Source organism: Cetorhinus maximus, chromosome 25 (assembly GCF_964194155.1).
Source record: "Cetorhinus maximus chromosome 25, sCetMax3.hap1.1, whole genome shotgun sequence".
NCBI classification, from domain to species: domain Eukaryota; kingdom Metazoa; phylum Chordata; class Chondrichthyes; order Lamniformes; family Cetorhinidae; genus Cetorhinus; species Cetorhinus maximus.
In genome coordinates this window covers 6,201,227-6,213,912 of record NC_135903.1, presented here as the reverse complement: position 1 = coordinate 6,213,912, position 12,686 = coordinate 6,201,227, and the positions used below count along the sequence as shown (strand labels likewise).

Here is a 12,686-nt window from a genome sequence, read left to right as displayed (position 1 = left end):
ACTAGAAGCTATATATACTCCAAGGGTTCCCAAACTGTGGGTCATGACATGAGATTTTGAGGTCGAGAGATCCGAGGCAGCTCGGGCTGAGTTTTGGCAGCTGCAAGGCCTCTTTAAATGTTCGGTTTTTTTCCTGTTGGGAGGTACTGCTTAAATCATCTGTTCTCCGAGGCCTGATTGCCGCAAAACCAAAGCCTGTAAAAAAAAAAAAGTGCACCTTTGCTCCCCCCCACCCAAGGAAAAACCCAGAGTTTTAATCACCCACTCCCATCCCGCTCAACAACTCTCTAATCTTCCCATCACCCCACCAGCAACCCCCCAACCCACCCAACCCCAAATTTTCACTCTGGGGTCACAACAAAGTCTGAGGCATTGAAATGTGGTCACATCGGGGAAATGTTTGGGAAGCAGTGCAATATCATTAATCCATTCTTGGAATTAACACAAGGAGGAAGAATACAGCCATTGTTAGCCCATTCCAACTTCCTCTGGCAGGTGAAAGAATAACTTGCTATTGATATTAGCAGTGCCACTGGCTGGGAATTCACATTCATGGACATAGGAACAAAGGAGCAGGAGTAGTCCATTCAGCCCCTCGAGCCTGTTCGGCCATTCAACTGATCATGGCTGATCATATACCTCAACCCCAGTTTTCCATGCTATCCCCAAATCCCTTGATATCATTGGTATCTAGAAAATCGATCAATCTCTGTCTTGTACATATTCAATGACTGAGCTTCCACAGCCCTCTGGGCTAGAGAATTCCAAAGATTCACCATCCTCATTCATCACATCCTTCCTGCAACTACCCCGCTGAGTCCTGTAAGAATTTTGTAAGTTTCAATGAGATCACCTCTCCTCCCCCTAAACGCTAGAGGATACAGACCCAGTTTCCTCAATCTCTCCTCATAGGACAATTCCACCATCCCAGAAATTAGTCTGGCGAACTTCTGCTGTACTCCCTCAATGACAAGTATATGCTTCCTTAGGTAAAGGGACTAAAACTGTACACAATACTCAGATGCAGTCTAACCAAGGTTCTACACAATTGAAGCAAGGCATCTTTACTCCTGTACTCAAATTTCTTGCAATAAAGGCCAACGTACCATCTGCCTTCCTAATTGCTTGCTGTACCTGCATGATAGCTTTTATTGACTCATGAAGGACACCCAGGTCTCTTTGGACACATCAACACTTCCCAATCTCTCACCATTTAAGAAATAACTCTGCACCTCCGCTCCTCTGACCAAAGTGGATAACCTCTCACTTATCCACATTATATTTCATCTGCCATGTTATTGCCCACTCACTAAGCCTGTCCAAATCCACTTGAAGCCTCTTTGCATCATCCTCAATGCACATATTCCCACCTAGTTTTGTGTCATCAGCAAGTTTGGAAACATTACATTTAGTCCCCACATCCAAATCATTGATATAGATTGTGAATGGCTGGGGCCCAAGTACTGATCCTTGCAGCACCCCACTAGTCACAGCCTGGTATATGAAAATGACCCATCTATTCCTACTCTCTGTTTTCCATCCGTTAACCAATCCTCAATCCATGCCAGTATATTACCCCCTATCCCATGAGCTCCATTTTGTTTACTAACTTGTGTGGGACCTTATCAAAAGCCTTCTGAAAATCCAAATACACCACATCCACTGCTAGTAACATCCTCAAAAAACTCCAACCGGTTTGTCAAAATAATTTCCCTTTCATGATCCAGGCTGACTCTGCCCAATTAGATCATTACTTCCTATCTGTCCAGATATCACATCCTTTATAATATATTCTAGCACTTTCCCTACTGCTGACGTCAGGCTAATAGGTCTGTAGGTCCCGTTTTCTCTCTCCCTCCTTACGTTCACATTGGCTCAGATCTAGAAACGCCTTTAGAAAGAACTTGATGATATCCCTGGACAGTGATTAGTCTGCGGCAAAATTGTTGTAATCAGAAGAATCATAATAACCGTTCATTTCACAGAACAAAAGTTTGCAAAAGCTGAAAATTCAATCACCTGAACACACTCTTCCAGGTCCATCTTCTCAAGTTCATGGCAATTCTGCAAATAGAAGTAGGCTGTATTAAAGGTAAAAAAAAAAAAATTGCAGACTCCCTTGCTCCCCAGTATGCTTATTCGTACAGCAGCCTTTTTTGGGGGGTCCAGAATAGTCTGCAGGGCCTGTTTTATGCCTTTTTACACCTAAACGTTGAATCATTTTCAACAAATCAAAAATTCAAGCAAGAGTAAGAAAAATCCGATCTTCAGTGACACTTCAGATAATGTACGAGACTGGAAGTCCTTGTTTTACCTCTCTTGGGCTAAGATGACACTTGGTCGCAAGTATTAGCCAGACCAACTCACACCAAGCACAGTCACAGATTCATCCTGAGCAATGGCTCTTTTTGAGAAACACTTCATCAAAAAAAACAGCCTCTGTGATACTGATGACTTAATGCACATTGCTCAAGTGTATATTTTTCAGAGACTAACCATTTACCCTCCAGGCATACAAAACATCAGTTCAGTGCACAAGGCTACACTTGGGACATCTGTGCACTTACCCGGGCTAATGTCGTAAATCCCACGTCTGTTAACTGTGAACATCTAGCAATCTCTAATATCCTGAGAAATAAAAACAAAATCTGTTAAAAGGGAAAACTTGTGTGACAATCTCACTATTTTATCCTTTTTGGTCTACGTCTGTGGTTTTACATCATTACATGTACAAGAGGCAACATTAGAGATGAATGTTCTATTTCAAAAAGTACTTCATTGGTGATAAAAGCACTTAGAGATGTCCTGTGATTGTGAAAAACACTATGAATGCAATTTATTTTCTTTATCATGTTGTCAGCTCAAGTCAATTTGGTTCAAGGGAATTGAAGGAAATTTTGTTAAACGTTAACCTGTTATTTCCTTTTCTACTGCCAACAAGATCAGCTATGTATTTTCAGCAGTTTATGATTTTATTCCAGTATTCACAGGGTTTCTTTTCTTTTTACATTCTATACAGTTTGAATTTAGCACTGTGCACTGTGAATCGAAAAACATAGATCTGACACAGCAAAGCTTTCAGGATCCAGGTACCTCTAATGGGCTCAGCTGACAGAAACTCCCAGTCGCTCCAGTGAATGTTGTTGATAGAGGACTGAGACAGTCAATCATTCAAAAAGCAAAACAAAACGTTATGAGAAAGTGCATAAAAAGGGGCACTTCTTTCTTATGGCTGATGTAAATGTAGAACAATTATAATTTTACATTCAGGTGGTTAAGCTAGATCATTGCATCAGGGAGTAGCACTAAAAGGCCATTACACAGCTGCTTCTGCTTATGTGTAGTTAACAGACTGTGCCTACCTAAGTCGAATGCAATTTTGTCCTAATGCATTCAAAATAGCATCGGTGATGTTACTGCAGCCAGAGACGCAGAGGGACTGTAGTTTATGACATCCTCTGCAAATTGTAATCAGTCCCTCGTCCGTGATTTGCTGCAAAATGACACAAAAACAGTAAGTATTTACAGGTGAGGGGATGATGTAACACAACGCTGTGTCATGAAGTGCAAAGGTTGGTACATTTGCTTGTGTGATTTGCTCGATAGATTCCCAATCTTTCCATGTAGAGCTGGGGGAAGGGGGGAATAAAAGCAGTACAACATATGCCCATTTTTCCTCACTTCTGGCTGACGGGTTCCACAGCAGAATCAGCAGATTACTGAGAGCAAGTCACTTTGCTTGTCTTGCCTGTCAGGAAACAGGACATGTTGTTGGAAGGGGAGAGAAAAAAAAGGAGCAGCTAAAAGGAGCAAAGAAAAATCAAGCTGATAGTGAAACGTTAGATAGAAACATTAAATAGAATGCAAATTCCCCTAGCCTCGGAACTACATGTTGAAGGGTTAAAACACAAGTGATTTTACTGGTCAGGGCAGCTGTATTTCTGCAGATGGAAAGTATCAAGGAGGGAGAAGGGAAGTGGTTGGGTGTTGAAATGAAACATAGACAGACTTGTCAGGTCAAATAGCATTTTTCTACTTCTAATGGTTCTGATCTTCCTCCCAGTATTGAGGACCAAAACATTATGGCATTTCCACAAAAACAAGTTCAAAAACACAAATTACACCCAGCTGGAGGACTGCCTGCACAATAAACTGCAATTATACATTTATATCAACTATAAAAAAAGATTAAGATGGGTCTCGCAGAATAATTGAGAAATTTAAGACAACATTGGAGATTCTAGATGAAAGAGGAAATGGTTCTCAAATGATTCAACTTATGCGCTCTGCCTATGAGGAAGTGCTGTAAAGACTAATTTCCCCAAAATTCACAGAGCAAGTACAAGAAACTCCACTTCTTGTAAATTAGCCAGAGTGGATGAAGGAACATAGGATTTCACCATGGTGAAATCCTATCAGTGGCTGGTGGTTTAGAAAAGGGAAAGAGGGAGGAGCGTTTTTTTTTAATACATCAGGTAAGGAGCAAATAAGAGAAGAGAATCATAGCTCTGTAAAGTGGTCTGAATAAATGGCACTTATTAAAATTTAAAGTGGGATTAAAATACTTCCACCAACATGTTTCATGGCAGTTATTTCATTGCAAGGTCTGCAAAGTTCACTGACTGCACCATTTACAATTAGGAGCAATATTACAAAAAGCTGTCAGCACTTTATGATCTTTTATGAAAGGTAAGTACTCACATATCAAGAATATCTGATTTAATTGATAATGGTGGAATAAAATTGAAAACATATTAAAAGACTAGCTTAAACAGAGCTTTTCAGGTTCCTGATGTCTCAGAGCTACACAGGCCAGAAAACTCCCAGGTTCCAAGCCTGGACTGTGCTGAGTTAACAGACAGCAGCTGGAGAGGCACAGTTGTTTGCAGCACTGGAATTAGGTGAATGGGAGTGAGGGAGAGTCATCACCAGTTCTCATTCCTGAACACCATGCAGCGATCCCTGCTGGATCTCTCTGCATGGCAATGCTGGCGGAAGATAGGATCTGATCAGCTAGGATGCCCTTCGCAGCTGTAGACAGGCTCTGGCCCTTGGGCAAAGAGTCAAGGGTATCAGCTCTGGAACCCCACCCTAGTGAGGCAGCAAATCTTTTCCAAGAAAAGTGAGGCGGTGGAGAAAACGTGAAGGAAAATTATAAGAATAGCTGACTAAGATTCGGAGACCCAGCTTTATTTATTTATTCGTTCATGGGATGTGGGTGTCACTGGAAAGACCAGCATTTGTTGCCCAGCCCTAATTGCCCTTAAGGTGGTGGTGAGCTGCCTTTTGAACTGCTGCAGTCCATGTGGTGTAGGTACACCCACAGTGCTGTTAGGGAAGGAGTTCCAGGATTGTGAAGGAATTGCAATATAGTTCCAAGTCAGGATGGCAAGTGGCTTTGAGGGGAACTTGCAGGTGGTTGTGTTCCCATGCTTCTGCTGTCCTTGTTCTTCTAGCTGGTAGAGGTTGCGGGTTCGGAAGGTGATGTTGAAGGAGCCATGGTGAGTTGCTGCAGTGCATCTTGTAGATGATACACACTGCTGCCACTCTACATCAGTAGTGGAAGGAGTGAGTTTTTAAGGTGTGGATGGGGTGCAAATCAAGCAATCTGCTTTATCCTGAGTAGTGTTGAACTTCTTTAGTTTTGTTGGAGCTGCACTCATCAGGCAAGGGAAGAGTATTCCATCACACTCCTGACTTGTGCCTTGTAGATGGTGGACAGGCTTTGGAGAGTCAGGAGATGAGTTTCACACTGCAGAATTCCCAGCCTCTGACCTGTTCTTGTAGCCACATGCTGGTCCAGTTCAGCTTCTGGTCAATGGTAGCCCCCAGATGTTGATGTTGGGGGATTCAATGATGATAATGCCATTGAATGTCAAAGGAAGATGGTTAGATACTCTCTTGTTGGAGATGGTCATTGCCTGGTACTCGTATAGCACGAATGTTATTTGCCACTTATCAGCCAAGCCTGAATGTTGTCCAGGTCTTGCTGCATATGGACATGGTCTGCTTCAGTGCTTGAGAAATCGTGAATGGTGCTGAACGGTGCAATCATCAGCAAACATCCCCACTGCTTATGATGGAGGGAAGGTCATTGATGAAGCAGCTGAAGATAGTTGGGCTGAGGACACTCCCCTTGAGGTACTCCTGTAGCAACGTCCTGGGACTGAGGTGATTGACCTCCAACAACCACACCCATCTTGCTTGCATTGGGTATGACTCCAACTAGTGGAGAATTTTCCCCCCCACACCCCAACCTCGATTCCCCATGGCGCTAGTTGTGCTAGGGCTCCTTCATGCCACATCCTGCCCCTTGATGTCAAGGACAGTCACCCACATCTCATCCCACCGAATGACAGTTATTAAAAGGTTAAACAGGTCGAAATTGCACATTAAAATATTCGAAGTATGGGTATAAACATTCCAAAAAGAATTATAAAACAACTCAAGTTGGAAAATTGGCTGTGAGCTGCACACAAATCTGACCAATAATTGACACAATGCAACAATTTTAAGCGAAAGTAACATTCTTTATGAGAGACTTTCACAAGATATATTTTGCTCTCCTAGAAAGCACAGAAGTTTAATGATGCCTAGAATTATTTTCTTGCAAATGTTTTAAAGAGTTGTTTCATGTCTTCCGATGTACTTACGGAGCAAGTCTGTAGGTTCAGTGTGACTAGCTCAGGACAGTGAGCACCAATGTATTTCAGAGCTTCATCTTCTAGCTATATATATAACAAACAGGTACAACAAAATAGTCATCTAACAAATCAGCCATTGTTGACTAAAGAGAACCTCTGTCAACTACAATTCAATTACAAAAACATATGCTAATTTAATCATTGCGATATCCAAGCCTCAAGAGAACGTGAACAAGATACTAAAGAAATCTCGATTGTGCTGGCCATGTTATGCCACTTTTGAAAACTGGGGCATCATTAATCATTGCATCACTGCACTTTTGAGTTTGAGGAACCCAAGTGCCTCGTAACACTTCTTACTGACTAGTCAGTTAAAAAGTAATCCCATGCAAAGGTCCAATCTTTGAAGTGTCTCAAAAATGCATTCCACATGTGAAAACACGGGTGGGGGGGTGGGGAGGGAGATCGGGACGAGATGGAGGGGGGTGGTGGGTCGGGACGGAAACTGGGAGTAACACTGAACTGGTTCCTGTAATGACTAATTCTGCGGAGAATGCGTTATGCACAAATGTGGCATGGGGTTATCAGCCATATTAAGGAAATATTAAGGGATATCTTTTCTTCATTTAGAGTATTGGCTGCCCACTAAAAAATGTTTAGTCAAGGTTGATTTTGGTTCATTTGTTTCAGTAAAAGTCTTACAACTTGAAATGCGATTCCTTTAACTCACTCAGTGGGAATTCAAATCTCTTTTCTAAAAGTTATCGGTCTCCAAGGGGTCATAACAAAGGCCCAGATCTTCCGGTCTCCACATGGTCATGCCTCGTAGGTGCCCTGGAAGATGCGCTGGGGGTCCCCTTGCAAGGCTCAACACAAGGACTCCTCGGGACTCAACCAGGAAGCTTCAGCTTCCAATGGACAATTCCATTGCATCCAGAACTCTGAGTTAGAGTCAGAGCCTTTGGAAGGTTCCAACTCACTTACCAGAACAGTTACCCAGGAAAGGTTAGACTGAAAGAAACCAGGTCTAATCCTGGGCAACTATACAACCCACACCCCCACCCTGCAATGCACTGACTTTCTGACTCTACCATCCTGATCTGACTTGACCACTCTGCTCAGCTGACACCCTACCCACCCTGCCACCTACCAACCTGCCACCCTACCCACCCTGCCACCTACCCACCCTGCCACCCACCAACCTGCCACCCACCAACCTGCCACCCTACCCACCCTGCCACCCTACCCACCCTGCCACCCTACCCACCCTGCCACCTACCCACCCTGCCACCTACCCACCCTGCCACCTACCCACCCTGCCACCTACCCACCCTGCCACCTACCAACCTGCCACCCTACCCACCCTGCCACCCTACCCAGCTGACACCCTGTCACCTATCTCACACAAATTCACTAACACACTGAAAAGCTATTTAAATTTCCCGCTGCTTTTCAGTGTTAGGAATGAAGGCTTGCCAAAATACAGCAACTAGTGCTGTAAAAAGTGAGTGGGGGAGGGGGGGAGAACTTGGCTTTCTCCCACAATTCTGCCCTACAAAGAAGGACTCAGAGAACAGGTACTGTTCGGTACAATACTGGTTTCTGTCGAGGCACAGTTCCGATGTCCAGGCAAGAAACATGGAGCTCAGGCGCTGCGTAAAAACAGTAGGAGACAAGTGGCAATCTGATTGCCACTCCTTGGAAGTTTTGGCCCAAAGGGTTTTCAGCTATAAACCACACTAAACTTTCATAGTGTAGACCAAGCATAAACCTGAATTAATTATGAACTGAACAGGTTCTTTGCTTGAGGATGGCACACTTCACTATGCTCTGGTAGCAGGTTGGTACTGATCCTAGATTTAGGCTTCATTTACATTTTCACTGCAACTTCAGTGCAAAGCAATTTTGCTTCACACGAGTACTATTGTCATACTGGAAATTACAACGTAGTAATGGAAGTGCTAAAGCTTGGCATTAGAGGGCATGAGGGGCCACAGAGATTGTTTGGGGGGCCACCTAGACCACCCAGCCCAACAGGGCCATGTGGTGTTCATGCTCCACTTCAGCTTCCTTCCACCCATCTTCATCTAACCCCATCAATGTATTCTACTCTGTTCTCTCTCATCTGCTTATCTAGCATCCATTTGAATCCAACTATGCTACTCACCTCAACTAGCTCTTGTGGTATTAAGTTCCATATTCTAACCAGTCTCTGGGTAAAGAAGTTTCTTCTGAATTCCCTGTTGTATTTATTAGCGATTACCTTATATTTGTAACTCTGATCTCACTCAAGTAGAAAAACTTCTCTACCCTCCCAAACTCTTTCAAAATTTTGAAAATGAAGCCTAAAGCCTGGATTTTCATCCTCGAGGCTGGTAGCGAGAGTTGGGAAACTTCCCGGCTCGGCCTACCCGCCTTGGGAGAAAGTGCCCGCAAAGGCAGGATTTTACTGCGGAGGTGGTGGGGGCGGACTAGGGTTGGATCAGCCAACCCAGGGAAAAAGTCAGAGGCAGCCATAGGGGCTGGCTCTTGGGCTGTTCAAAAGGCCCACCTTGGTGCCGCAGTTAAAGTAAAAACAAAAAAGCCCTCCAGCCCTCATGCCCCAACCATGCCACCTCATGCCTCCCACCCATCCCCTACGGCCCTCACCCACCCCCATGGCCCCTCATGCCAAGCTATGCCCCCCAAACAATCTCTATGGCCTCTCATGATCTCCAATGCCAAGCTACAGCACTTCCATGTCCACTCACCTACTATAAACACTGTTTAGAAGCAATGAATCCAATAGTGAGTGGAATGTGTTAAAAGGCTTTAAAAACATTCATTGATAACTTTCCACTTTCTTAAAAAAAACTCTTTTTTACTACAGCCCAATAAGAATGTCAATTATCCAGTCTCTTTAAAGTTTCAACGGCTAAAACCACAAGCACTTGAAACCTCTCAACTTTGTGTAAATAAACATTGTGAAATTAACAGCAGAGATCAAAGAGCCAGATCTGTCAAACAAGCAATGTTTTCTCTGGGGCTCCAGACATGGCCTAATGGGTTTCTGAGCTCTTAGCCAAGCTTGCTTCTTTACAGTTTATGGGGTATGGTAGATGAAATGGGTTTGGAAGTACCATAACTTGGAATTGGGTGGGTGGGTGGGGTGGGGGGGTTGGGGGGGGTGGCATGAGGGGCCATTGGGAGTGTGTTGGGGCATATCTTGGCATGGGGGTAGGCATGAAGAGGACCTTTTGAACTTAACCTTTTAAAAAAGGTCCCCTCATACAGACAATGTTCACGACACCTCTGAGGTGCCGTGAGCCACGACTCATTGCAAACTTGACCCAACTCCATGAAAATTGCAGAGGACTAGGGCATGCCCATCCCAGGTTGGAAGCGCAGGGTGCCGGCTTTTGACCCGAGCCAGCCTGCGCCCTTTAAAGGCCCTGTTGAAAATTGGAAACCCTGGGAATGGGATCGGGAATCCCAGAATTAGGTCCCGCGACTATTTTTAAAGGGCTCCCAAGTCATTCCAACGGAGTAAAAACTCAAGCCTAACTCTGGATAAATTCCAAAAAAAAAACATCTTTTCATCATTGGAATCTAATTGAGGGAAGCAGGCTTCAGCAAGTGACACCAATGGGTAATAGATGGCCACACATTTTGTCATAAATCACAAACTTGAAAAGAAACAGGAACAAGAGCAGGCCATTCAGCCCTTCAGGCCTAGTCATTTAACTCGACCATGGCTGATCTGTATCTTAACAGCATTTAACCCGCCTTGATTTCATATATCTTAATACCTTGACCTAGCAAAAATCTATCAATTTCAGGTTTGAAAATTTCAATTGAAACCCCAGCCTCAACAGCTTTTTGGGGGAGGGAGCTCTGGGTTTCCACTTCCCTTGTGTGAATAAATGCTTCCTGGCATCACTAGTGGCCTTGTTTTCATTTTAAGATCATGCCTACAGGGCGAGAATTGTAAAGTTGAAGATTGCAAGTTAATATAAATACTGAAATGCCTGTGTGCAGCTTTGTAATTCCAAGACAATAATTATTGAATTACTTCTGTAACATTCCAGTTCAATCATTCTTGGAATCAATTTGCTATAAATCATAATAAACACAAGACCAACAGAAAATAAGCTAAAGAGAATTTTGCATTTTAAGATGCCAATCAGACTTTAACATTTAAAAAAAATCTTTTTAATATTGGGAATATTCAGTGGCTAGAGCTCTCTTTAGCTCAGAAGAAGGGTCATACAGTCTTGAAACTTTAACTCTGTTTCCCTCTCCACAGATGCTGTCAGACCCACTGAGTTTTTCCAGCATTTTCTGTTTTTATTACAGCATTTGCAGTATTTTGCTTTTTTTTTAAAACATCAGTGTTGTTCTGGCAACCACACAACATAATCCATTTATATGATGGATCATTACACAGACCTGCGTACATCCTTTAAGAAACAGAGCCTTCAATCCACCGCAGCCTCTCACCAGTGCCTGTATCCCATCCTTCGTCACCTGATCACACCAGGATATATTCAGCTGTTCTAGGAGTGGACACCCCTCACTGTAAACAAACACAACTCTTCATGAATAATTGTAGACATGCGACAGTAGTGAAAAATTGCATTTGGAATTTTAAACGATATAAAGCATAGGTTCACTGATCCCGAGCTTGCAGCAAGAAAGCCTTATTCACTGGGAGAACATGTTGGTGAAGGACTACAATGCTGCACTGCCAATTCTCTAATCAAAGCACGAAATGCAGGATCACTGAATAAACCCCCATGAGATAATGACATCAGTGGAGTGAAAAACATTACTCTCTTTATCATGCTAAAAATGACAAAAAGCAAAACATTGTCATTTAAAATCAGCTAACTATAGGATAAGAGTTTGCAATGTATTATGAGGTTGGACCACAAGATGCTGACAGCATTAAAAGTCATGAGGACCAAATTCAAATGGTTTAAGTCAACCTCAACATGCATCACTTTTACACATTACAGTGCACATATTATTCAAAGTTACCAACATTTATGTATTCATTCTTGCCCCACTATCAGAAATCAGAGATAATTTGGCAAGCAATGATACTGTGCCATGTGATTACTTAACAATGGCATGGTACTTAGAAGATACAAGGAGTGTTTATTTTATTTCGTCTATTATTTGAGAGCTAGCCATTGTACAAAAACATTCCAGAGCGTTAGTTTTCACACATACACTGATGACACCCAATTCTAGCTCACAATACAAAAATAAAAATAACCTGGAAAAACACAGCAGGTCTGACAGCACCTGCGGAGAGGAAAATAGTCAGCATTTCGAGTCCGTATGACTCTTCAACAGAACTTCTGTTGAAGAGAGTCACACTTCTGTTGAAGAGTCATACAGACTCGAAACGCTAACTGTGTTCCTCTCCGCAGATGCTGTCAGGCCTGCTGAGTTTTTCCAGGTATTTTTATTTTTGTTTGGATTTCCAGCATCCGCAGTTTTTTGCTTTTATCTAGCTCACAATACCTCTCTCGTCTCCTCCATTGTTGCTAAATTATCAGACTGCTTATCTGACAGCTAATACTGGCTGAACAGGAATTTCTTCTCATTAAATATCGGAAAGACCAAATACATTGTATTCAGTCCACACTCAAAACTCTGCTCCCTAACTACTGACCCCATCCAGCTCCCTGACAACATTCTGAGACTAAACCAGCCTGTTTGCAACCTTGGTGTCACATTTGACTCCAAGGTGAGTTCCAGCCACATATTCATGCCATCACTAAGACCACCTATTTCCATCTCAGTAACATCAGCTGATATCACCACCATCTCAGTTCACCTGCTGTGAAATCCTCATTCATGCCTTTGTTATCTCTAGACATGACTATTCCTATGCACCCCTGGCCAGTCTCCCATTTCTACCCTCTATAAACTCGAGGACATCCAAATGTCTGCTGCCCTTCTCTTAACTCGCGCCCAAGTCCCATTCACCTCCCACCTCTGTGCTCAATGACCTAGGTTGGGTCCCTGTCAAGCAACGTCTTGATTTTAAAA

At 43.1% G+C, this 12,686-nt stretch overlaps 2 protein-coding genes across 9 annotated transcripts in view; one reads left to right on the top strand and one right to left on the bottom strand.

The window, feature by feature from the left end:
* Positions 1-12,686, top strand: part of LOC144667837 (alpha-2,8-sialyltransferase 8F-like) — a 1,155,130-nt gene that overhangs the window by 587,366 nt on the left and 555,078 nt on the right. The window lies entirely within an intron of this gene.
* Positions 1-12,686, bottom strand: part of LOC144667835 (F-box/LRR-repeat protein 20) — a 137,253-nt gene that overhangs the window by 15,237 nt on the left and 109,330 nt on the right. For all 5 annotated transcript variants that reach the window (XM_078529345.1, XM_078529347.1, XM_078529344.1 and 2 more), the window contains 5 exons: positions 11,073-11,199; positions 6,654-6,728; positions 3,363-3,493; positions 2,568-2,628; positions 2,020-2,064 (listed from right to left, as the gene is read on the bottom strand). In XM_078529345.1, the coding sequence (XP_078385471.1) occupies positions 2,020-2,064; positions 2,568-2,628; positions 3,363-3,493; positions 6,654-6,728; positions 11,073-11,199 (439 nt within the window). The remainder of the gene's footprint in view (positions 1-2,019; positions 2,065-2,567; positions 2,629-3,362; positions 3,494-6,653; positions 6,729-11,072; positions 11,200-12,686) is intronic.